Source organism: Peromyscus californicus, unplaced genomic scaffold (assembly GCF_007827085.1).
Source record: "Peromyscus californicus insignis strain IS unplaced genomic scaffold, ASM782708v3 Scaffold_5__1_contigs__length_169319896, whole genome shotgun sequence".
Taxonomy (NCBI): Eukaryota; Metazoa; Chordata; class Mammalia; order Rodentia; family Cricetidae; genus Peromyscus; species Peromyscus californicus.
In genome coordinates this window covers 50,671,253-50,698,160 of record NW_026294573.1, presented here as the reverse complement: position 1 = coordinate 50,698,160, position 26,908 = coordinate 50,671,253, and the positions used below count along the sequence as shown (strand labels likewise).

The window sequence follows — 26,908 nt, the reverse complement described above, 5'->3', positions numbered from 1 at the left end:
TGACACACATACTAAAACATAGCAAGCAGTGCACCCTTCCCCTGTGGGTGTCCTTCCTCTCTGGCTGGGATCCTGGAGTGTGTAAGGAGATGTGCTCACTGCGTTCTGCTCCCGATTGTGGATGCAGTGTGACCAGCTGCCTCATTGACTGCTCTGCTAAGGTGGACCCTGTCCTTGAATCATGGGCTGAAATAAGCCTCTTCTCCCTTAAGTGGCTTTTGTCGGGGGTATGTTTTAATCACAGCACCAAGAAAAGAGATAAAGTGAAGTGTTTATAAGGTGAACTTCATATTAGTAACCGGTTAAAAACAAACTGAGGCAATACTGAGTACCTTCACAGCACTGACCAACCTCTGAATCGCTAAACATTTTCTATTGCTTCAAAGGGATATGTGAGTCTGTGTAACCGTTGTGTCCAGTGATGTGAGCCCGTGGGGCAGCTGCGTCCAGTGATGTGAGCCCGTGGGGCAGCTGCGTCCAGTGATGTGAGCCCGTGGGGCAGCTGCGACCAGTGATGTGAGCCCGTGGGGCAGCTGCGTCCAGTGATGTGAGCCCGTGGGGCAGCTGCGACCAGTGATGTGAGCCCGTGGGGCAGCTGCGTCCAGTGATGTGAGCCCGTGGGGCAGCTGCGACCAGTGATGTGAGGCCGTGGGGCAGCTGCGTCCAGTGATGTGATCCCGTGGGGCAGTTGTGTCCAGTGATGTGAGGCCATGGGGCAGTTGTGTCCAGTGATGTGAGGCCGTGGGGCAGTTGTGTCCAGTGATGTGAGGCCGTGGGGCAGTTGTTTCCAGTGATGTGAGGCCGTGGGGCCATTGTGTCCAGTGATGTGAGGCCGTGGAGCCGCTGCGTCCAGTGATGTGAGCCCGTGGGGCAGCTGCGTCCAGTGATGTGAGCCCGTGGGGCAGCTGTGTCCAGTGATGTGAGCCCGTGGGGCAGTTGTGTCCAGTGATGTGAGGCCGTGGGGCAGTTGTTTCCAGTGATGTGAGGCCGTGGGGCCATTGTGTCCAGTGATGTGAGGCCGTGGAGCCGCTGTGTCCAGTGATGTGAGCCCGTGGGGCAGCTGCGTCCAGTGATGTGAGCCCGTGGGGCAGCTGCGTCCAGTGATGTGAGCCCGTGGGGCAGTTGTGTCCAGTGATGTGAGGCCGTGGGGCAGTTGTGTCCAGTGATGTGAGGCCGTGGGGCAGTTGTGTCCAGTGATGTGAGCCTGTGGGGCAGACATGTCCAGTGATGCGCTGGCCTCAGCCCTGTCTACCCGACTCTTGGTTTTGCTCTGCAGATTTCCCTGATCCGTCTATGAATAGGACCATACAGTCTGTGACCGTTGTCTCTAGCTTTTTTCACTTGAAGATCTGGAGGTTCACCTGCCTTTTGGCAGTAGTTGTCTCCCTTTAATGGCTGAAAAATAATCCACCATGTGTACAGACTGCAATGGGCCTGTTGGTTCTTCGCTCTGTGTCTGTGGGAATAGGGCTGTGCAAATACTGGGGTACTGTCCTGAATCACTTTAATAATAAGTATTTGAGAACAGTTTGAGGACTAGTAACCAATATTTTGGGGTAGAGTGATTAAGAATGACTTATTTTATATTATTTAGAACATTGAGCCTAATCAGACCAGATTCCATTTCTTCACATGTAATGCGAAGGAAATAAAACTTGCCTAATTGGATTTTTAAGTGAAATCCTGTAACATACTTAGAAAGATGTGGGTGGCACCTGGTAAGTATTGAATTCATGATTTTTATTTATTTATGTTTGCGTGTGTGTGTGTGTGTGTGTGTGTGTGTGTGTGTGTGTGTGTGTGCATGTTCCCACAGAAGTCAGAAAAGGACATCGGATCCCCCGGAGCTGGAGTTACAGGTGGTTGTGAGCCATCTGAATTGTGTACTGGAAATGGGACTGTGGTCCTGTGCAAGAGCAGCAAGTTCCCGTAAGGGCTGAACCATCGCTCCAGCCCCTCCATGATATTTAAAACCCCTTATTACTTTAGTTATGTTTAAAACATTTTCCTTTAATGCATTGCATGCTTGAGTTATACAGGCTTTTTTTTTTTTTAATTTTTTCTAGTGCATTTTCATGGGGCACACTGAAGGTGAACGATCCCATTTACTAATGGTCATTCCAGCTGGGGCCAGTCAAATGCTGTTAGATTTTGTGGATCTCACTTTTCTCCTTCCAAGTGTCAGTTCAAATAATCAAGGGACTTATTCTCCTGCTCTCTGCCACAACTCTTCCAGGCTTTGTTTCTGCTTCGATTTGTGTTGCAAACACAAACTGCCAGGTTGCCCATCTTAGGGGACATGACCAAGGAAAAACAATGATTTCTTATACACAACTAGGAAATCTGTTACGCTCAGGTCTTATGAAATATACCAAACCTTTCCCCAGAATCTCTTCTTCTTAGATAAACCTCTTATGTTATTTTTCATGGATAACTTAAACTTTGCCAAATACGCACATCTTGGTATACTAGAATTGAGGCCAGGAGTTCTCCCGGCTGTGCAGTGGTGCCTTGGGGCGCCCGGGTTTGGGAGGCGAGGCCAAGCGCAAAGAGCCAGGGCAGCGTAGGCTAAGGGGTTCGAGTCCCACCACCACACCGCATCCTAGCTCAGGCAGGTGTCATGGGGGGAGGGGCGGAGCATCGGGGGCGTGGCTGGGCTGGACTGGGCGTGTCTCCGGGCTCCGCCCCCCTCCCGCGTCGGCGGCTGCGGCGCCTCCCCCGCCCGCGCGCCCTTGCTCCGCGTCCGGCCCGCCTCGCCCCCGCGCGGCCTCTCCGCTTTCTCTCCCGCTTCGCTCCGGCCTCGCCGAGTCTGCAGCGGGGCGCCGGGAAGATGGCGGCGCGGGGAGGCAGCGCGGGGGGCGCGGGCCTGGGATCGGGACCCTCTGCTGGGACGGCGGGGGAGGCCGCGGAGCCCGCGCTGCGCCCGGGAGAGGTGGCCGCGCTGCACCCCCAGGAGGTGGCCGCGCGGTTGCAGCGGATGCGGCGGGAGCTGAGCAACCGGCGGAAAATTCTGGTGAAAAACCTGCCCCAGGACAGCAGCTCCCAGGTAGGGGCACCGGGCTGGGGCGAGCGGGCTGGGCTTGGGGACACCGCAACCCGGAGGGGTCCATGCTGGTCCCTGCGCCTGGGAGAGGCAGAGAGAGGAGGAAGGTATGCGCGCCGAGCCCAAGAACCCTTTGCCTCCACGAAACCCTTCTGCTGCCTGCGAGGGCAGCGAGTTGGGAAACTGAGGCTGGGAAAGGCAGAGTCGCTCATGCAGGGTCGGGTGGGGGGTGGAGTGGGATCCGGGGCGGCTGCCGCCACGCCTGGCCGGGACTGTGTGTTCCCTCCAGCCCACCGCGGCTGTTGTAGGTGAAGGCGCGTGGAGGGAAGCTGGGGAGCTCAGATTTAGGGGACTGGCTTCCGGAGCCTCTCTCGAGAAGGGAAGGGGTCCCGCGTAGGGTGCTGGGGACTTGGATTGCTATGGGGGCGGGGTCACGGGAAAACTGGGAGAGTTCTGCTGCAGGAGCACTTGACCAAGTTTGTATGAAACAACTTTGCTCCGCTTGCTAAGGCCGCAGAGAACGGAGGTTGATACTGCGCCGGAGACTCTTGCAGCCTTCTGCCAAACCAAGTATGGCAGGATATGTTCCTCAGTGGCTTGCGCGGAGTTTAAAGTTAAGCTGCTCCGTGCCTTTAATCCAGATTAACTGTTGCTTCTGGATTAGAAAGCCTGGATCGATTTAACTTTTATTTTCTGATTGCGAAAGTTAAAAGCTTATTGTAGGAGATTTGGAGGATTTACCTGGGGTTCATATTCATTCATTCTCAGTCATAGTTTCACCCCCCACCCCCATTGTCTCTCTGTCTTTTCCTCACTCTCTCTCTCTCTCTTTTTTTTTTTTTTTGAGACAGCATCTCAAGTATCTTAGGCAGGCCTTGAATTCCTGATCCTCCTTCCTCCACCTACCACGTGCTGAGATTTCAGGTGTGCATCACACACTCAGCAAAATAGTCCTCTGTGTGTGTGTGTGTGTGTATTTCTTCCAAGACTTCATGAATGCATACCGCACTCTACCAGCTGAGCTACAATCCATGGGATGTTATCTTTCTCCCTTTTCTTGTGCACATGTATGCATATGCATTTGTTTTTATCAAAAACATGAAACAATGTAATATTCTTTAGGTTTCTTACATGTGCAGATGCTTGCACATTTCACATGTATGTATTCGACTATGTAAACTAAATGTGGTGAGCTGCCCTGGTCGATAGGCCCTCAAAAGGAATTTCATAAATCTAGATAGGGCGGATTTATGAAATTCCTTTGTGGTCCATACACAAAGTTGCAAGAGGACTGGCTAGTGACAGTTGTAGGTTCTCTGTGACTCACAGACAATGACAAACGCCTCCCTCATTACTGTTGGTAGACCTTATGTAGAAACAATAAACGTGAGCCTACAACTTCATAACGTCTAGGTGGGAACATCTCACCATTCCACTTAGAGGTACCACACTGCCTAGTTTCTTCTGTCCAGTGATGCTTTGGGTCACTACCCGAAGCACCTCCACAAGGGAAAGGCAGCCTTCCCGCTCTGAATAGGGAAGGTCTCCATGGAGCTCAGGGGGAAGGGGGCTTGGGAGAAGCAGATGGCATGTCTACAAAACAAATTAGACAAGTATCGACTCTGATAGACAATCTAGCAGAAGATGGAGAAGTGTCTGGATTTCCTCTGTAGAATGTCAACTATTTCTGTTCTAACATTTCCCTGCATGAAGTCTAAAAATATTTAATGCAAATTCGAGTCAGTTCTGCCTGTTCTTGCCTCACTGTTATCTTTTGCATTTGTGTTCCCAAAAGAGGTGGAAAATAAACCCGAGGGTCTTAGGAACTATTTCAGTCCTACCTCGTATCGATGATGACAGAAGGCTTTTGGAGACTTACATCTGCGATTGTTTGAGGGCGGGATGTATTTTTTTTTCTCTGTTATAAACTTACGATGACGCTAAGTCTCAGGATTTTCTGTAAAAGTAGCAAGCTTAAACTAGCCAAAAAATTGGTCTAAGCTAAGATGTTTCAGTGAAGTCATTTAAATTCTTACCCCAAGCTCAATTCTTTGTTTTTTGTTTTTGGAGACAGGGTTTCTCTGTGTAGCTTTGGAGCCTGTCCTGGAACTCTCTCTGTAAACCAGGCTGGCCTCGAACTCACAGAGATCTGCTTGCTTCTGCCTCCCGAGTGCTGGGATTAAAGGCATGCGCCACCACCGCCCGGCCCCAAGCTCAATTCTTATGCCACTTTTTCTTTTAGAACTGGAGATTCACCTAAAAAAAAGTCAAAAGTTAGTGGTTTAGCAAAGGTTTCCTGACATGTCCTGACATCCTTCTTTTCTCTAGTAGTGTGTGTAATAAAATGCTGTGATAGCTCTGATACAGTTTTGAAGTCTAAACAGATCAGTGTTAGATTACATGTAAAGTATGTTGGAGCATGTTCTTGACCCTCCCCCACTTCCACCAGAAGCCCCCCATCCTCAGTACTTGTTCATAACTAACAGTGGCCGATGTTCCATACGTAAGTAAAGTAGGCTTAAGAATGTTAACTTCAAAAAATAATGAAATGAAAGTCCAATAGATAATTTTTGTTTAATATTGGCTGTTTTTACTTGTCCAGTAAAATCCAATTTTTGTGTTGTATTTTCATGAACATGTTCACGATGACCTTTTTTTTTTCCTTTTGGGTTTTGTCTTTTACTAACTTCCCTTGACAGTGATTTTTTTTCCTTAATGGCTGTATTTTTTCTGTTCTCTTTTTTTTTGTTTTTTGTTTTTGAGACAGTGTTTCTCTGTATAACAGCCCTGGCTGTCCTGGAACTCACTCTGTAGACCAGGCTGGCCTCAAACTCAGAGATCTGCCTGCCTCTGCCTCCCCAGTGCTGGGATCAAAGGTGTGCGCAGCCGCCGCCGCCGCCGCCTGGCTAGATTTTGTTTTCAATTTACTAATCAAAGTTTAACTTTATTATATATTTTTCACCAGGGGAGATTATATTATATTACCTGTACTGAAACGTCATACTTAACTGTTTTAAAATGACTGTGTTTAATTATTAATCAGATATTTGAAATACTCCATTTCTAGATGAGTTTGTGTGTTCATTCATTTATTTTAAAATATCACATTAAAGGCTGGCCTACTTGGCTTCCTGTCAGTGTAACTAGAAGCCATGACAGAAAAAAGGGGGGTGTTTCAGTTTACAGTTTATTGTTCATCATCAGGGGAAGCCAGGGCGTGCAGTCAGGGCAGGAACCTGGAGGCAGGAACTGAAGCAGAGGCCTGGGAAAGCTGCTTCCTGGCTCCCTCCCCATGGCTTGCTCAGCCGGCTTTCTTATACCACTCAGGACCACCTGACTAGGAGTGGCACCACCCACAGTAGCCAGCCACAGGATTTCTTTAATCCTTCCTAGGTTGTCTCTTTAAAAGAGTAAAATCTCTGTGTTTCTTTACTTTTTGTTTTTACTAGTACATATTCACTGAACCAAGGAAGGCTGGCCCCTTCCTCTTCCCAACAGGCCTCCTTCTGCCATGTCCTATACAGTCACGAGCTTTTAAATGCACTGTTCCTTGCTGAGAAAAGGATTCTCTTGCCTAAACAGATCCCCCCTCTTGCCTGTCGAAGCGGCACCCGGCTTTCCCCCTGAAGACCCACTCCTGCCCGGCTATGGTGTGGATGGGCTTCCTCTCTGTTCACCTCACAGAAGTGACAGAAGCCAAAGAACCTGATCCTTCCCCTCTGCCTGAGGAACTGGCTAAAAAAACCAGGCAGTAACTGGACCTCAGCCCATCTCTGCATAGTAGTGCCCTCCCCAGAGCGGATCAGTTCATCCGGGTACAACACAGGAGACCGGCTGCCTGCCGAGGTGGCTCAGTGGGGATCGGTGTTTGCTCCTAAGCCTGGGACCCACCTGGTGGGGAAGGGAAGAACTGATTCCTGTGAGTTGTGCAGTGTGCGCCTGTGCGCGTGAGCACACACAAAGAACAAATAAATAAATTGTTTTTTAGGGAAAATAATCTTTCTCCTCCCTGGGGCACACGTTGCAGAAATGTACTGGCAGAGGACCGGTGTCAGAACTGACAAAAGGCTGAGAGGCTGAGCTAGAGTCCTTTGAGAGTGCGCGTACACACCCCCACCTTCCCCACCCCCCATCCCCCATCCCCCCACAGCTGACCTCCCTCCAGGTGTCATGATTGCTCAGGAGCCCTTGGTTCTCTTGGTTTCTTCACTCCTTACAAACTGGTTCTTCTTAAAAAGGTGTATGTGTGTGCACGAATATGTGTTTGCGTGTGTGGAGGCAGGAGGACAGTTTCACCAACTGGACTCGACTGGTTGGCCAGTGAGCCCCAGGGAATCCACCTGTGTCCCCTTCCCTAGTGCTGGGATTACAAACACATGCCACCATGCCCGGCTTCTTTATGTGCACTCTAGGGGTTAAGTTTAGGACTTTGCACTTGCAAGGCCAATGCTTTACGGACTGAGCCCCCTCTGGACCTCGAATTGGTTCTGCTACAGCAAGCCATGGTCTAATAAAGAATCTTAATCAAATGTGAAGTCTCAGCGTTTCCCATCCTTCCGGGGTGTAGAAGACATCTCTCGTTTCACACGAGGGCTTCTAGCACACTTTGCAAAAGTTTATTTTTAATTGTGTGTAGGTGTGTGTCTGCATGCACAGATGTGTGTGTCAGTGCAGGTGCTGGAGGCCAAAGGCATCGGATCCCCTGGAGCTAGAGTTACAGAAGGTTGTGAGTTGCTTCATGTGGGTCCTGGGAACTGAACTCTGGTCTCCTAGAAGAGCAGCAAGTGCTTTCCATTACTGAGCCGTCTCTGGAGCGCTAACAAGTGTTAGGAACTGTTGTTGTGTATGTGACTGTGAGGTCGGAGGACAGCTCTGTGGAGTCGGTGCTCTCCTCCTACCTTTACCAGCACTGAGCAGTTGGTACCTTGCCCCACTGAGCACGTTGTCAACACCTTTTGTTTCACAGGAGGCACGATGAGCAGGAGTCCCACTCCATCCCAGACAACTTCCATCATTATACATTATAATTATATTGAGGGTAGAAAATTGGTTTCCTTTGAATTGTGACTGTTGATCCCTTTTTGACTAATAATTAGCATGCTTCAGCTCACTGTCTTTAGGACATGATTCCAAGTCTCCCAATCATCTTAGTTATTTTCTCTGAATACACACCATCACCCCTTTGCCATGGTCTGTCTGTCTGTCTGTCTGTCTCTCTCTCTCTCTCTTGGTTTTTTTCAAGACAGGGTTTCTCTGTGCAATTTTGGTGCCTGTCCTGGATCTCTCTTTGTAGCCCAGGCTAGCCTCAAATTCACACAGATCCGCCTGGTTCTGCCTCCCGAGTGCTGGGATTAAGGTCGTGCGCCACCGCCGCCTGGCCGCCATGGTGTCTCTTAAAATGTGGCTCCCCAGCTTGAGTCTAGTAGGATTGAGAAGCCTGTAGAGTTCTCTTTCCTCTGGGTATCTGTGATAATAATAGGTTAAAAGTTTTTGTGTGCTTACCATCACCTGGATCACAGACTTACACAGTTTGCCTCTAAATGTCATTTCAAGGCTGCACAATCAAAATTCCTTACTCCCATTGTATTGATAGGGAAACAAATATAAGCTTAACGTTGAACAAGTTGCCTGAGACCAATGAGCTAATTAGGGGTAGAGTGGAGAGCTAGCTTCTTGTTTGATTCCAAAGCCTGTGTTCTTATCTCACACAGTGCCACACCTACAAATCCTCTCCCACAGGCCCAATTTGTAAGTGTGTCAGAGGACAGGGATCATATCCTATGCACCTCTGTGTCAGCACTGTTTAACCTAGAAGCGGCCGAGAGATGCAGAATGGAAAGGGACTACCTGCGTTATTCCGAAGCGCTGCACATCTGTTTATGTGCCCGACAAGCTCACACTGTGGGGTGCATGAAGACGTGCTGCAGTGTATGACTGTATTAGCTCTTGCCAGTGAAATTGTCCCAGTCACTTAAAGTTATTCAATTATGAGTCTGCTGAAAGCTGTATCTTCTCTCCAAAAAGTGCTCTTATTCATAACCACTAAAATCCATGAGTAATTTCAAGGGGTTACGCATCTCTTGTGGCTTATCCCTGATCTCACTCGAGGATTATAGACCAGGTTGGAACATGTTGTTGGTGGCCAGTGCCATTCTGATTGTGTCGTGGGACATCCATCACCTGTGGGACATCACCTGCGTCTCGACCGAATTCTGGTTTGGTTGTAAGATGCCTCCCATGGGCTCATGTGTTTGAACTCTTGGTCCTCCAGCTCACAGTACTGTTTTGGAAGGTTGTGGAACCTTTAAGAGGTGGAACCTCTCTAGAGAAGTGGACCTTACAGTTTATAGTGTGCCCTGCCTCCTGTCTAGTCTCTGCCACTGCTCAGCCTTCTCCATGATGTCCTGTACTCCCAAATAATGAGCCACGGTAAACACAGACCGTGTGGGGAACTAAAGCCACTGAACTTCCTTTTGCCTCTCTTCTTTTTGTCTTCTTTTACCTTTAAAAAAAAAAAATGGTTTCACTGAGTAGCTCGGGCTTTCCTCAGATTCACAGCCTTCCCACTTCAGCCTCCAGAGTGCTAGCATTACACACAGCTGGTGCAGAGCTCCAGCACAGCTCCTGAGAACTTTCATGAGGGACCTATGCAGCCACACCTGTGTGTGGAGATGGGCGTACCTCTGCGCAGTAATGTGAATCAGACTTCTTTTTGAAAGGTTCTTTTTGAAAATGTTAATCCGGAAACACGTCATCTCTGCTGTTAGTCTGTCACTCTGGGGTACTGTGGCTAGCACAGAGTAGCTGTTGGCCAACATTTTCTTTTAAGAGATATTTTTTTGGGAGGGGGCTGGGTGTAATGGCGCACACCTGTAAACCCAGAACTCAGAAGGTGGCGGAAGAGGAGGCCCGGTTGAGGCTACATACAAGGGAGCATGACACATGAAATAAGAAGGCCAGAGGCTAGGAAGGTGAGAGATGGCTTAGTCAGCGTAGCTCCTCCCATGTAACTGAGGACCTGAGGCGTATAGCTCAGCACCCACACAAAAGCTGGATGTGGGGTGCACCTGTTAGCTTAGTGCTGGGGAGCCAGCCAGGAGGATCCCAGGGGCTTCTGGCCAGCCTGTTTAGCGGAAGTGAGATCCAGGTTTACTGGAAGACACTGGTAAAATAAAATAAAATAGAAAGCAACCGAGGAAGACACCTGTTGTCATCCTGCTGGCCTCCACATGCATGACCATACACAGGTCCATGCACACATGCATACGCATCTGCACACATACCTGCACACACACACATTGACAAATATATAGATTGATTAAAGATTTTGTTTGTTTGTTTTTTGTTTTGTTTTGTTTGAGACAGGGTTTCTCTTTGTAGCCTTGGCTGCCCTGGAACTCACTCTGTATAGGTTGGCCTCAAACTCACAGTGATCTGTTTGCCTCTGCACACTCCCAACCCCCCCACCCCCAACCCCCAGTGCTGGGATTAAAGGCATGCTCCACCACTGCCCAGCGTTAAAAATAGTTTCTTTAAGTGTGTTAAGAACCTTACCTTGGGGAGTCAGCAGAGCCCAGCTCACTGAGCCTAGGCAGGTCCAAGCCCCTTCCCACTGCACCAAGGCTATGCAAGGTGTCACACCACAGGCACCAGATTCCCAGAAGTCTGCCCATGCACCAGGGACAGATCCTCGATTTGGGGGATGTGGGGATGCGGGGTGGCTTGGGAAAGAGGGCTGGGGGGTGGGAGGAGGGAGGAGTGAGTAGAAAATTTCTTAATAAAGAAAAATAAAATAATAATAATAATAAAAGAACCTTACCTTGGCATTTCTTTGTAAGAAAAATGGTTTTTCTTTTGTTGGATTCAGGGGCAACTTTCTTGAGCCCCTGAACTTCTCTTCTAGGCATGGTGTTCCTGGGTGGAGTTACTGTAGATTAGGAACTGTTCCCTCCTCGGCCTTATTGTCTCTTTCTGTGTTAAACATGTGTTTCCACCTGAGTACCAGAACACTGTCCGAACCCACTAGGCGTTGTTCGAACCTGTGTTTGTGCCTGCCTTCACTCTTTCCTCCCCCAGGCCTCCCACTCCACCCCCCACCAGCTCCTCTCTTTGGTTATCTGCTCTTAGTTTGCTTTTTATTTCCTGGACTTTGGATCTTCTATTAATTATCCTGCCTGTTTAATTCCTTAGAAAAAAAATTCAAATTAGTCTCCACTTCCCCCACTTTGGGAGTTTTTGCAGCCTGAGCTAGAGTCGAAGTGGTGAATGTTACAAGAATGTGTGAAGCTGGGATGCTTTAGATTTTGAAATAGAATTTCAAACTTCCAGAAAAGTTGTGAGTACAGTACCGGGAGTTTTCCTTCACCAGAACTGCTGCAGTGCACCGACCCAGCGCGCACACCTCCCCAGATACAGTCGTGCATCGCGTAATGAGGGTGTGCGTGGAGGGGTCCCGTTCAGCAGTCTTGCTGTTGTGTGGGTAACATAGCATACCCTCCCACAGACCTGCGTGGTGGAGGTCAGTGACTGCAGATGCCCCCCTGCAGTCAGAAGTTGGGGTGAACACGAGACTACTCCTGGCCCAAGGTGGCATATTGCTTTACAGTAAACTGTTTTATAAGCAGGTGATCTGTAAAATGCTTCCAAGAAGGCTACAGTGAATACCTAGATGAGTAGCGTTGTTGTCGATTATTTGCTGCACGTGTCGTAGACTCTCCAGTCTGTAATTACACAGCCTGTACTTTAATATGACTGGCAGTACTGTTGGTTGTTTATACCAGCGTCGCCGTGGATGTAGGAGTGTCGCTACGTGATTCAACCTTAGCACAGCTATGGGGCTGGTATGTGATAGGAACTTTCTCACACACACACACACACACACACACACACACACACACACACACACACCCTGCAGTCTTAGGGGATCATGGTCCTTATATATCTGGACTATATTTGACCACATCATTATATGACACATGACTGTACTTTACCACGGTTTTCTTTTAAACTGGGGTATCATCTGATAGAACCACGCCGCCGCCGCCGCCGCCGTCAAGGTCCCCCTGGAGCCTCCTAACCTCGGGTTGTGTCTAGGTCTGGCCAGCTGCCCGTCATGTCCTTTGCAGTGAAAGGGTTCATTCAGTTCCGACACTTCATGCGCTTAGTCATTCTGTGTCTCTGGCCTCCTTCAGTCTGAAGTGACCGCTCAAGTCTGTCCAGGACCTTTTCGAAGATCCCAGGCCAGGTACTTTGCAGAATGTTCTTCAGTTTGGGCATGTGTGATGTTCCCTCATGATTAGAGCTGCGTGTCTTTGGCAGGGATTGTGTTTGGCAGTAAGGTCACAGGTGATGCACATTTTAAGTTCCACCTCCCTCCCCCATTGATAAAATTCAGTTTGATTTACTTTTGACTAAAGTAGAGTGTGCCAGGCTGTGAAAGTGTTCCTTTCAGAATGATAAAATATGTTCAGGGAGATACTTTTTGAGACTAACCATCTTGTACTTTTTGAAGCAATTCAAATGTATTCAGTTACTAATTCACATCGTTACAGCCACAAAGTGTCCAGTTCAGAGGGTGATAGTCCCCTACTATAATTACTTTGATGTTTCAGTTGTCTTAGGTTTAGGTAGTGGGAGTTTGACACAGCTCCTCTTTTGTTTTGGAAAAGTTGTAGATTTATAGTAAAAATTTGTAGGGATAAGGAGAAGGCTTGGGACGTAAGTGTGCCATTCTGCAAGCATGAGGACCCAAGTTCAAATCTCTAGCACCCATGTGGAGAGCTGGCCATGGAGGTAACCCCAACATTGGAGAGTGGGGACAGGTGACTCCTTAGTGCTCCCTGGCCAGCCAACCTTGCTGAAAAGGTGAGCTTCTGGGTTAGTGAGAAACCCTGTCTAGGCAATAAAGTGGAGCATGGGAGAGGCAGACTCCTGCCTGCTCTGGCCTTCACATGCGTGCACATGGGTATGCACACCTACATATTCACAAGCTTGCACACTCACATTCCACCGTCACCACCCCCCCAAAAATCCCCCAAAGTCAAAAAGAGCATGCATACTGGCTAGAGTTGGTCCCCTGTGGCCAAGGCATAGAGTTTGAAATGGGTAATAATAAAACGCCAGGCTGAGACCTTCAGTAGGCATGGCTAGATGATTAAGAGTTTATCCGCCAAATTAAGCAGTGGGTGTTTATTTTAAGGGAGTGACGTGACCAGACATTTAGCTGCCAGAATCAAGTGACTTTGTTTTAGTTTTGCCTCCAAGGAATTTGCATGGTGAACATCTTGACCTTGTTCCTGCCCTGATCCCTATTCTAAGGTTAGCTGGTCAGGGATGCAGCAGGCTCTAGGAATGTGGTGAGAGTGAGTGGTTCCTGATTTCTTGTGTTTATCGTTGTTATAGAGATACTTCGATACTACCATGTAGTGGATCAGTGTGTTTGCTGTGCTGTCTGCCAGCCGGAATGAAATCCCAGCTCTGTCTCATGCTGTCTGAGCATGCCATTTAAATATCTAGGCTTCCCTTAAAATAAGTCCCCATTTTAAACTCTAGATTTAAAAATCCAGCTTCTGTGGTGTGAGGGTTAAACAGAACACTGTCCACACAGTGCTTGGGCCGAAGTAAACAACCAACAGTTCCCATTACTTTACTGCTAAGACAAATGCTGAAACTTGATGAGTTTCTTTTTTGGTTTTTGAGACAGGGTTTTTCTGTGTAGCTTTGGAGCCTGTCCTGGATCTCAATCTGTAGACCAGGCTGGCCTCGAACTCACAGAGATCCGCCTGGCTCTGCCTCCCAAGTGCTGGGATTAAAGGTGTGTGCCACCACCACCCAGCCCTTTATGAGTTTCTTTAGGCCAAGTCTGAAAGCCCTCTTACCCCAAACCTGGAATGCAGGACTTGGGAGATAGCTCAATTTGTAAAATACTTGCTGTGCAGGTGTGAAAACCTGTGATCAATCCCCAGCACCCATTTAAAAAAAAAATTTTTTTTAAAGCTAGGCATGCATGGTGACATTTGCCAGCACTGGGAAAGTATAGAGACTCGAAGATCCCTGAGGCTCACTGAGTATCCAACGAAGCCCATCACTAAGCTCCAGGTTCCAGAGAGAGAGACTCTGCCTTGAATTAGAACAAGTTATGGGCCAGTGATTCAGTGGGGATGTAGAGATACTTGCTGCCAAGCCTCCTGAGATGAGTTCTAGCTCCAGGAGCCACTTGATGGGAGAGAACCAACTCCCACAGCTTGTCCTCTGACCTCTCCACCCATGCTATGCCCCCCACACAAATAAATAAACTGAATAAAACATGTTTAAAAAACAAAACAAAACAGAAAACCAAGGTGGACAGGGTTGGAGTAATGCACCTGTCCTAAAAATTTTATTCAGTCTAACTGTAGACTTTTGATGTTTTCCTGTCATCATTCCTCCGCATCTAAGTGTCAGATTAGTAGATTTGGGGATTGCATTGTATGAGGTTGTTTAATTTTTGGAATTGCTGATGGAGGCTGCGGAGATGGCTAAGAGGGTAAAGTCCCTGTTGCGGAATCATTAGGACCTGACTTTGGATCCCCTGCACTCGGGTGAAAAGCTAGATGTGGTGACAAGAAGCTGAAATCCTAGCAGTGGTGTGAGGCAGGAGGATCCCTGCGGCTTGCTCGTCCACCCGTCTAGCCAATTCGTGAGCTCCAGGTTCAGTGAGAAACCCTGTCTACAAAACAAAGGTGGCTTGTCACCAAGATGGCTCTGAAAGTGAGGGAAGTCTCGCCCCTCCTTAAGCCAAAGCGAAGGCCTTGAAATCCAAGAAGACTGTGTTGAGAGCTGCCCACAGCCATGTCACCTACCTGACAGCCGAAGACTGATGCTCCAGAGGCAGCACGAATACCCCCGCAGGAGCATGCTCCGGAGTAGCAAGCTGATACTCCAGCATCATCTAGTACCATCTTAGCACTGAGTCAGCCACAGAGAAGACAGAAGAAAGAACACATGTGTAGTCATCGTGGATGTCAAGGCCAACAAGCACCAGGTCAGACAGGCTGTGAAGACACTCTAGGGCATTGATGTGGCCAAAGTCAACTCCCTGACTAGGTCTTGGTGGAGAGAAGAAGGCATGTGTTTGGCTTCCTCCTGGTTATGATGCTCTGGATGTTGTCAATGTCATTGGGCTCATCTAAACTGTGTCCAGCAGCTAATCCTAAAATACACATTTTTTTTCACCATTAATTAAAAAAAAAAAAAAGGTAGAGGGGCTAGAGAGATAGCCTAGCAGTTAGGACTGCTTACTACTCCCGCAGAAGACGTGAGTTCCATTCTCAGCATCCACAAGGCAGCTCACAACTGTCTGTGACTCTAGTTCTAGGGGATCTGACACCCTCTTCTGGTTCCCTTGGGCTCCTGCACACACATGGTACACATAAACTCATGCAGGCACATACATATACATCTGTGTATTGGTATTTTATATACCCGCATATCCAGTATTAGGTAACCATTTATGGGGTGAAAATAGACGAGTGGGAAAAGTTTAAGAAGCCTTGATTTAGATAACGTGTTCTGTGGTTGAGGTCTGTCCTAGCCAGGCTTTCCATTGCTCTGACAGGGTACCTGGGAAAAGCAGCTTAAGAGGCAAGCTTGGCTTGGTTCATGGTTTGGGGGCGCTTAGCCTGGTTTGGGCTGGACCCAGGGTGAGTCATGGTGGAAGAGGTGATAAAGGAGGATGCTCACCTCAAAAGCGGAGACAGAGAGGAAGGGACCAGGGACAAGATTTTCATTCCAAAGGCTTGTCCCCAGCAGCCTCTCTCACAAGTGGGCCCCCACCTCTGAGCCTCACCAGCCACAGACAGCCATGCCAGCTGGGACCCAGGCCTTCAACACCTACACGAGTGCTGTGGGATGTTCTGTATGTCAAATGTGTTGCTGATTAGTCAATAATTAAAACACTGATTGGCCATTGGCTAGGCGGGACAAGGAGGAGAATAAAGCTGGGAAGTGGAAGGCTGAGTCAGAGAGACACTGCCAGCCGCCATGATGAGAAACAGCATGTGAAGGTGCCGGTAAGCCACGAGCCATGTGGCAAGGCATAGATTTATAGAAATGGATTAATTTAAGCTGTACGAACAGTTAGCAAGAAGCCTGCCACGGCCATACAGTTTGTAACCAATACAAGCCTCTGTGTTTACTTGGTTGGGTCTGAGTGGCTGTGGGACTGGCAGGTGAGAGAGATTTGTCCTGACTGTGGGCCAGGCAGGAAAACTCAAGCAACAATTGGCGTCCAACGTGGGTGGCAAGAGTTTCCACCTAAAACCTGAGAAAAGATTCTAAAATGGAGCTAAAAACAGCTTCCTAATTGTCTCTCTCAAATGAGCGGCAGCTGCCAGTTTGAGCTACTTGTGGGTTCCTAGCGTGCGTGCTCGACCTGCAGTATGGCAGGAATGAGGCCTCAGCAAGTAGCACATTAAGCTGCGTGGTGGATTTAGCCTTTGCTAGTACAAAACAAAAAAGAGGTTTCTGGGCTACATGCTGCTTGGCTAAAAGCATATACCCATGATAGCTCCCAGAGCTGGTGGAAAACGTAGCCATGTTGGGAAGCTAAGGTGGGTGGAGCCAGCAGCCACAGCTGCTGCAGTTTAAGGCAATAGATTCACAATAAGACAGATTCAGATGTAATAGTTTACAATGTGTGTAAAAGATACGTAGGCTTGAAAGAGACAAAAAAGATGATATATAGAGTTATAGAAAAAAATACATAGTTTTAAAAAATAAAGTCTTTAAAGAGACAGTAAAGGTAGTATAAAAAATAAGCCACGTAAAAATGGATATTACACAGAGAATCTGCATTGTGTTGTCTTTGGGACTTTTAACTGCAGAAAAACATTTGATTGTAAAAGCTGTTGAGTTATGCCAAAATGTATATTTTAAAGGTACCTTGACTTCAAAATTTGAATATAAGGATATGTTACTTTGGAAAGGAGACTCTGCTTTTGTTCCCACAGAAAGCCAGAGGCTATGGATTTGTTCCAGATTAAGATACATCAGGTTTGACCAGCCAAGACCCCCTGAAAGGTCTCCGATGACACCATGGCCCAGATGATCCAGACTCCAGAATGGTTTGAAGGCAACTGGCTCAGACGATACACCCTCATGGACTATTCCATAATCCAAAAATTTTCTTTGTATCCCCATAAACTGCAGCGCCCCCCTCCAGCAGGAAGTAGTAAGAGAAGCTACGCCCAAATTCCCAAATTATATGTAATTTTAATTTGTTAAGGTTAAAACCTTCCTTTTTGAAAAAAAAAAAGGGGAAGTGCTGTGGGATGTTCTGTATGTCAAATGTGTTGCTGATTAGTCAATAATTAAAACACTGATTGGCCATTGGCTAGGCAGGAAGTGTAGGCGGGACAAGGAGGAGAATAAAGCTGGGAAGTGGAAGGCTGAGTCAGAGAGACACTGCCAGCTGCCATGATGAGAAACAGCATGTGAAGGTGCCGGTAAGCCACGAGCCATGTGGCAAGGCATAGATTTATAGAAATGGATTAATTTAAGCTGTACGAACAGTTAGCAAGAAGCCTGCCACGGCCATACAGTTTGTAACCAATACAAGCCTCTGTGTTTACTTGGTTGGGTCTGAGTGGCTGTGGGACTGGCAGGTGAGAGAGATTTGTCCTGACTGTGGGCCAGGCAGGAAAACTCAAGCAACACACGAGCCTTTGAAATAACCCCACTTAATAATACCCTAGTAGGTCTTGTTCTTGGAAGCTGATGTTCTGATCCAAAAATTCATACAGAAGTGCAAAGAGCTTTGAATAGCCAAGGTAATTGTAAAGAAAAGGTTCATAGACCAACATTACCAGATTTCAAGAGTTATTATAAATCTGTAATGACTTAATAGTGTGACACTGACTTGGAAAAAACAAAAAGGACCAGATGCCTAGATCAGTGGAGCAGAACTAGAATGTCCAAGAATTAACTCACATGTACCATAGCGTCCCAGCCAGGCCGAGAACCACATTTTCCAATAAAGTATCCTGAGGGAGGTTGGAAATTCTTCTGTCCAAAGTTGGCCGCTAACACCACTCAGCAATTCCTTAGAGGTGAACCATAACCCAGAGTGAATGTTAGGAAATAGTGACCTTAGGTAGGTAAAGATACCTCAAGTAGGACACAAAACGCTCTCCAGAAGAGAAGATGTTGATAGATGGAACTTGGTTAAAATTAATGACTTCTCATCAGAAAGACAAATTTTTTTTTGTTTTTGTTTTTTTTTTGTTTTTCGAGACAGGGTTTCTCTGTGTAGCTTTGCGCCTTTTCCTGGAACTCACTTGGTAGCCCAGGCTGGCCTCGAACTCACAGAGATCCGCCTGGCTCTGCCTCCCAAGTGCTGGGATTAAAGGCGTGCGCCACCACCGCCCGGCCAGAAAGACAAATTTTTCAAAAAAACTATATCATAGGCTAGAAGAAAATGCTTCATATTTGACAAAGGACTAGTATGCAGAATTTATAAAGAAATTCTAAGTTGGACATGGGAGCTCACCCTTGTAATCCTAGCGTTTGAGAAGTTGAGACAGAAGGAAATGTGGGTTTGAGACCAGTCTTAGTTACATAGCGGGACAGCCTGGGCTACACAGTAAGACTGTCTTGTTGTTATGTAGTCGATCAGATTGGGGGGGGGGGTGTCTATTATGTAGTTGTGGTTGTCTTGGAACCCACTCTATAGACCAAGCTGTCCTCTAACTCACAGAGATCTACCTGCCGCTGTGTCCCCGAGCCCTGGGATTAAAGGCGTGGGCCACCATGCCCTGCTTAGAGACTCCTAAAAGAAAGAAAAGGGGGGGGAGGGAGGAAGAAAACCAAAGGTGTTTTACAAGTCAGAAAGATTCAAGGGCTGACACGGTGGCTTGGTGGACAGAGGCGCTTGCTGCCAAGCCTGATGACCTGAGTTCACTTCCCAGATCCTACATGGTGGAAGGAGAGAACTGACTCCCACCACTTGTCCTCTGACCTCTACACATGCACTTTAGCATGCTCCCTCTCCTTCCCACACAATAAACAAACGTTAAAAAAAAAATTAGCAAAGTTAAATTTCCCAGTTTAAAAATGGCCAGAAGGTTAGAGCAGATACTTGTGTTTGAGAAATGCACATGGCCAGTGAACAAGGAACAGCGGGGTCTGTGACTCGGTTACTCACGAGGGGGAACCAGGTGAAGACCACAGTTGACTACCTGTGTGCTACCAGAATGGGTAAAAATAAAACGCCTGTGACCCTCCAGGTTGGCTCGGGTGTGGGACACTTGACAGTGTGATCTGCTAGTGAATGTGTCAGGTGCTTCAGAGGTCTCAGAAACTGGCAGATTCGACCAAGGACAAACAAGCTATATATAGTTCTTTCTTAAAGAAAGAAAGAAATGCGTGAGTCTGGCCAAGCTATAAAGTTTCTCGTTTCACAGTTCTGGTCCAAGGTCAAGGACCCATATGTGGTGATGGCTGTGCTGGCAATGGCCCACTGCAGGGCAGGCCATCAGGTGGAGAGGGCAGGGCATTCATGTGTATCCTTCATGTCTTTGTTGCTCTTACAAATCCACCAGTAGTCAGTGGCTGGGCCTTCACCTTGATGACCTTATATAACCCTAGTCAACCCCTGAACATAGTCCGATTAAGTTTCTGCCCTCTTAAGACCTCAGTGGCAATTAAACTCCAGCAGGAGCTTTAGAGGGGACAAAACCTTCACATTATGGAATGCCCGTGCCATGTTGTTCAGCAGTTTTATTCTCATGTGTGGTTTTCTCAGAAATTTTATTCCTAGTTTTAGTCTCAAAAGCTCCAAACTAGAAACAACAGTAATAAGAGGAATCCCCCCGCCCCACCAAACCAAAGATTTATAGATTTTTAAGATAGTATATCGTTAGCACAGGTTAGACAAGGTGTCCAGTGGGGCAGAAACATGGGATAACACACTGATTTGTGTGTATCTGGAGGCTTGTTGTCTGAGAGAGGTCGTGTTATGGTTGCATCTGAAATGTCCCCACAGATTCATGTTTTGAACATTTGGTCCCCAGCTCATGGTGTGATTTTGGGAGGTTCTGGAATCTGGAAATTGAGATTTGGCTTCGCTGGCAGAACTAGATCATGATGGGCAGGCCTTAAAGTTTATGTCCAGCCCTTGGTTCCTGCCCCTTGTTATTTCCTGTTCTATCTTGATGGGAACAACCTCAACCATACAGTCCCAGTATCATGGACTGAGCTGTTCCAGAAAGCCTTCCCCATGATGACTGAGGGGAGCCCTCTGAAACTAAACTGTGAGCCAAAGGAAAGAATTGCTCCCTTAAGTTTTTCCCGGTGGGTATTGTCACAGTGATGTGAGAACCAACTAATACAATGGCTTGGTGGTGGCCTGACAGCGGGTCATCCAGCTGGGAAGAAAATGAAATTAATTTCCCAAGTGAGACGAGCCAAATTCCTATTTCACACTGTGTTTAAACTACAAGTTCATGCTTGAAATCTCACTTAGGAAACTGAGGCAGGGGGATCAGGAGTTCAAGACTAGACTCAGCTGAGACCTCCCATCTCAAGTACCAACCAAACAAAATAAACAGACAAAAAGCTAACTCTCAAGTGATTGGAAACTGAAATGCAAAGAGAAGATAACTATTAAAAACAAAATAATTTTTATATACTAGATTAAGAAGGATCCTCCTCTGCCTCCCTCCCATCCTCCCCCTCCTTCTTCACCTCCTCCTCCTCCTCCTCTTCTTTTGTTTTTTAAAGACAGGGTCTTATGTAGCCCAGACTGGCTTTGAATGAACTCACTGTGTAGTCGAGGATGACTTAGAACTCCCAACCCCTCTGTCTCCACCTGCCGAATGCTGGGATGGTAGGCGTGTGCTCACACACTCCCGAGTGCTGGGATGGGAGGCGTGCACTCGCACACCCTTAGAAAAGGACTTCCTAAGGCACAGACTCCACAAGCTTTAAGGAGGAAGGAGCCACTCACTTGACTTGATTAAAATGAAAAGCCTTTCTCCACTGGAAAAAATCTCAAACAGAACAGCAGACCATGTACTAAGGGGATACACTTGTAAAGTTATTAATGACAAAGGACTAGCATTTACAGTGTTTTTAAAGCCACGTGCAGGGGAAAAAAATTGAAAAACAAGCAGTAGAAATAAGTGTTTTTTAGAAGAGGAAATAAATGTCAGAGAAATGTACCAAGATACCTTGACCAGCCAAGGTTGTACAAAGAACAGGTCCAGTAGAATACACACACATACCTGTATGTAAAAAAATATGTGCATGTAAAGATCGGACTAATTCCTAATATGGGGAGGGACAGCTAAAATTAAGGGCCATGTGAGAGATTATATGGAAAGCTAATACAGTAGAAGCTTCCTAAAATATATACATCTATGAAGGTGATCGCATTGAAATCACCAAGTAACAGAGCAGACAGAGCCCCAACTGGCCATCTCTCCACATCAAATGAAGCTTCCAGTACCAGGAATGGGTTACATCTAATCAAATTCTTGTCTAAGAGGGTCCCATGGGCCGGGTGGTGGTGGCGCACGCCTTTAACCCCAGCACTCGGGAGGCAGAGCCAGGCGGATCTCTGTGAGTTCGAGGCCAGCCTGGGCTACCAAGTGAGTTCCAGGAGAGGCACAAAGCTACACAGAGAAACCCTGTCTCGAAAAAACCAAAAAAAAAAGAGGGTCCCATGGGAACCCTCAAACAGCCCGAGCAATTGCCAACTCGAGGTGGTTCTCTGTGAATTGACGGTAAGTGTCTGTAGCTGAAGACAGTGCCTTCGTGACTCATTGGGCGCAGAGAGGTTGAGCTGGTGCTCGCCTAGAGCCTTCACCCCCCTGGACTGGTATTCATGGTACTAGAAGATACTCTGCATGCTACCAAAGAAGAAGGGTAACCTCCAAGCCAGCTACAAACCCTTCCATCTACAGTGGTGACCTGCCTGCAAGATACATGGGTGTAATACTGGCAGAAAGCCTGTGGGAGTAACCAACCAACACCTGATTCGTCTAAAGGCCCACTCCATGAGATGGAGCCCACACCTAACACTGCTTGAGTGGCCAAGATCCTGAGACTAGATAGGCCAAGGGGCAAAACCAAATAGTACTCTTCTGCTAAAGGAGCACAGCAGTAAGACTCCTAAGGACATTCCGTGCACTCATGGATCCCTGCCTTGCTCAATCATCAGAGAAGCAGACCCGCAGCCAGACAACCTGCAGACAGTGACAGACCTTGGAACACTCAGCCCTAAAAGGGATGTCTCCATTAAAACCCTCCCCTCAGGGCTCTGGGAACTCCGAGGAAGAGGAGGCAGAAAGAGTGTAAGAGCCAGAGGGGATGGGGGACACCAAGGAAACAGGCCTTCTAGACTCCACAGGGCTGGCGCACATGAACTGCCAGAGACAGGCAGCATGCACAGGGTCTACCCAGGTCTGCACCAGGTCCACCCAGAGCTGAAAGGAGAAGGAAAGAAGCTCCCTTTCCTTGACCCAGACGCCATCTTCAACAGATAACCACTTGCTACCTGAGGAAAACTTTGTTTTCCCCAAGGGACTTTTCACTGGCGAAACAGGCTTCTCCTAAGGGCAGACCCCATGCCCAGCAGTAGATGGCTAACACAAAACTAACTCAACGACATCTTTGGAGGGTCTTTGTCTTTGAATGGTAAGTTGGGGCATTTTTTTTTTTTTTAACTTAACAGGTCCTTTGCGTATATACCATGACTTCTAGTTTTTTGTTTTTACGGGATTCCTGGGTGTGCGACAAGTGTGTCTCTGCATCTAAATGAGTTTCTGGTGCTTTTTCGTCGCCGCCTTTTCTGGTTGTTGTGTTCTACTCTGATTTGTTCGGTTTTGTTTCATCTTAGTATTTTTTATTATTATTCCTTAGATGCCTGTTTGTTTTCAAAAGAGAGACAGAAAGGGTGTAGATGACAGTGTGGGGGGAAATGGAGAAGAACTGGGAGGAATAAGGGGAGGGGAAACCGTAATCAGAATATGTTGTATGAAAAGAAATCTGTTTTCAGTAAAAGAAAAAAAAAGATTAACGACAACAAAAAAGGTTTGAGTAATTTAATCCGTGATTGTGAGCTGGCATGTCCGAAGGCTGGGAACATGGGCAAGGTGGCTGCCATAGTCCTGAGCTGGTGTCTTCCTCAGGGAGCTGGAGGTTTGGCTGTAACACCTTCGCTGCTTGAATGAGGTCCACCCGCTGCGTGGAAGGCTCCTTTTCTGAAGTCAGCCGTGGTAGATGCTAACCAGATGTATAAAATACTTCTTAGCAACACTGCGTTCATGTTTGCCCAAATCACTGACTGTTGTAGCTAAACTGACACCTGAAATTAGCAGTGGCAGTGCCCCCGCTTCTTAACAGGAGGCGAATAAGACCACCAAGAGGCCCCGTTCTATATCCACAGATTGACAACACCTTAGTCTCAGATAACACCGAGCACCGAAAGAATGTGGCTCAGCAGGACCTACAGATCCTGTGGATGAGGATGTAGCTGGCACCCCATTCTTCCACACAGGTTTTCAGTTTCTCATGAAGTTAATCACTGGCAGCTGGCTGTGTTGACACAAGCTGGGAATCCCAGCACTTGGAAGGCAGAGGCAGGAGGATTGCTGCCAGCTAGCAGCCAACCAAGTCTATATAGCAAATCCCAGGTCAGCCAGGGCTGTGCAGTGAGACCCCGGTGTCACACTCCTGCAGGCAGGCAGGCAGGGAGACAGGCAGGGAGGCAGGCAGGCAGGGAGACATGCAGGCAGGCAGGCATGCATGCATGCAGGCAGGCAGGCAGGCAAGCAAGCAGGGAGACAGGCAGGCAGGCAGGGAGACAGGGAGGAAGGCAGGCAGGCAGGCAAGCAGGGAGACAGGCAGGCAGGCAGACAGGCAGGCAGGCAGACAGGCAGGGAGACAGGCAGGCATGCACGCATAGTTCTCTCCTGTAGGACCTCTATTATGTGAATGCCAGTAGATGTGTAGTATTTACAAGAATGTAATAGTTTATCAAAGTATCAAGAGTAAAGTAACAGTCTGGAAATGAACTAGGCATTAGAAATGGAGTACCGAGTTTCAGCATCGAGGCCCAGGTGATCTTAAAAAGCATAACATGATGCCGCTTGTGAAAGCCCATCATTGTACACAGTAACCAATTGTTTGGGCCTGTGAGAGACACCTATGGAAAGGGGAAGAGGACGGTCTAGATTTGCTTTATAGATAATATTGGTGTTTTTCCAATTGCTTACAATTTAAAGTGACACGTTCGTTCTCTTCTTTAAGTTATTTTTACATTTATTTGTGTGTGTGCACATGCCGTGGTGTGCATGTGGGGGTCATAGGATAGATAACCTGACAGAGTTGGTCCTCTCCTTCCGTCACATGAGTCCTAGGGATTAAGCTCAGGTTGTCAAGCTTGGCAGCAAGTGCTCTTACCTGCTGAGCCATCTCGCAGGCCCCTTATTCTCTTCTTTTAATCCAAATTAGTGGGATATAAAAATAGTGTACTTTATTGTGGTGTGCTTCAATCTGTGAAAGCCTTTCTTTAAAAAGTTGTGTGTGCGTGTGTGTGTGTGTGTGTGTGTGTGTGTGTGTGTGTGTGTGTGTGTGTAGGCGTGTGTGCCACGATATGCATATGGAGGTCAGACGACAACTTTTGGGAGTCAGTTTCTCGCCTTCCACACATTGATCTCAGATTCTCAGGCTTGGTGGTGGGCACTTTTATTACTCAGTCATCTTGCTGGCCCAAAGGCCTTTCTTGAAACAATTTGAGGCAAACACACAAAATTACACCCAAGAAGAGCGTAGGAGACCTGTGCTTTAGGCTTGTGTCATCCACGTGGGAGGCGTGCAGAGCAGCTGTGGCTGGTTGGTGAGACACCCTGACCGTGGCAACTCTTATAAAGGAAAAACATTTAATTGGGGTGGCTGACTTACAGTTCAGGGGTGTTGTGGGAGAATCTTTTTGTACACTGTGGAGGTGTGTCTCTGCCAAGGCACCTTCTGATTGGTTTAATAAAGAGCTGAATGGCTAGTAGCTAGGCAGGAGCGGATAGGCCGTACTTCCAGGCAGAGATAGGAACTCTGGGAAGAAGAGAGACGGAATTTGCCAACGAGATGTGGAGTAATTTGGATGTAGAGTATGGGGGAGCGTTAATGATCCACATGGAAGAGCATAGATTAATATAAATGGGCTAATTTAAGTTATAAGAGCTAGTTGGGAACAAGCCTAAGCCAAGGCCAGGCTTTCATAATTAATAAGAAGTCTCCGTGTCTTTGTTTGGGAGCTGGCGGTCCAAAGAAAGACCTGTTACACAGAGGTTCAGTCCTTTATCATCATGGTGGGATGTGGCGTAAGGAATTTGTAAATGGTGTTGCTGAGCAGAGTGCTTTCAAAGTGTATGTGAGGAGGAAACTCCCACAGCCGGGGCAGCTCCTGGATGCTGTCAGGTCAGTTCTTTAGTCTGTGTGGCAGAGCCTAGAGAAATTTGGCAAATGCTTCCTAGGACTCTTGTCAGTTCTGAAATTTCTCCTTTGGTCTCCTTGCTGAGGCACAGGGGGGAGGGATCACCACTAGGGCGAAGAGAAAGGTCATTGGTTCTTTCTCTCTTGGAAGCTTTGTAGGGCTTCCCCTGTAGCAGGCAGCACCTCATACCTGATGCACAGAAGAACTGTGATTAGAAGTACAGATGTTGTGAAAATAACATTTCTAAGTTGCAAAATGCATCTTTGGTCCTGAAGCGTTCCTTAGGTAATTCCCTCGGCCAGAGGAACGGCACGGCAGTGCCATTTGTTTACAGATACTTGATAACGTGGTGAGTGGTATCGCTTTTCTTTATCTAGCACTCAACAGCTGCTCACCAGCCAGATGAAAGATTAGAGTCCGTGCCACCCAAAGAACACACTTGATCCCTCCAATAAAGCCTTCCCTGGGAAGCTCTGTTAAGTTAGTCCGTTGGCAAGGGGTGTGGTTGTGCAATGGAGAAGTTAGGCTTTTCCTGGGACGGCAGCTGAAGTTTTCCTGAGTCTGAGAAAACACTGAACATTTAAGATAAACCACACTAGCGTCTGAACTGCTCTAGTCAGCAGACTGTTTCACAAAACGGACGTGTGTTTTCAGGCACTTACAACAAGCTTACTCACAGCCGTCCGAGATGCTCAACTTCACCTTCTGTTTTGTGTGACCGATGATTGTGGTATTTCCACCCAGTTTATGTTTTTAGAATTGCCTATTATAGCCATACTCTTCTCCTTTTGCACTGAATTCAAAGGTAAATTTCAAAAAAAAATTTTTTAGATCTTTAAATTTTATATATTTTGGTGTTTTGCCTGCATGTCTTATTTGTCTGTACACCATATGTATGCCTGGTGCCCACAGAGGACAGAAGAGGGCGTCTGAACCCCTGGAACTGGATGGTTATGATCCGCCATGTAGGTGCTGGGAACCAAGTCTGGGTCCTCGGGAAGAACCCCAAGCCATCTCCACAGCCCTAGGGAAACTTTCTAATGTGTGGCCATTCTGGTTTTTTTTCTTCCTTTTCTAGGTTGCTCTTAACTATAAAAATTGTATTATATACAATATAAAAAACTATTATAATTGGAATCATTTTTAATCATTGTAATCATTAATGGTTACTTGATGATGTACTGCTTTGAAAATTTATACTGGATGGAATGAGGGTGTGTTTCCTGGAACCTTTCAGGATCCACACTGAAGTTGTTGATGTCTCTCACTGAGTTCCTCGGGGGAACCTGCTTGGCGTTTCTCACCTTTTTTTTTTTTTAAGCATACATATGTATATGTTTGCATATTCATCTATGTGTGTGTGTGTGTGTGTGTGTGTGTGTGTGTACACAGAT

At 47.2% G+C, this 26,908-nt stretch overlaps 1 protein-coding gene across 1 annotated transcript in view; it reads left to right on the top strand.

The window, feature by feature from the left end:
• Window positions 1–2,713: 2,713 nt before the first annotated feature.
• Raver2 (ribonucleoprotein, PTB binding 2) overlaps window positions 2,714–26,908 on the top strand; it is an 80,203-nt gene continuing 56,008 nt past the window's right edge. The window contains exon 1 of the mRNA XM_052718891.1: window positions 2,714–3,046. Coding sequence (XP_052574851.1) covers window positions 2,831–3,046 — 216 coding nt within the window. The 5' untranslated portion in view covers window positions 2,714–2,830. The remainder of the gene's footprint in view (window positions 3,047–26,908) is intronic.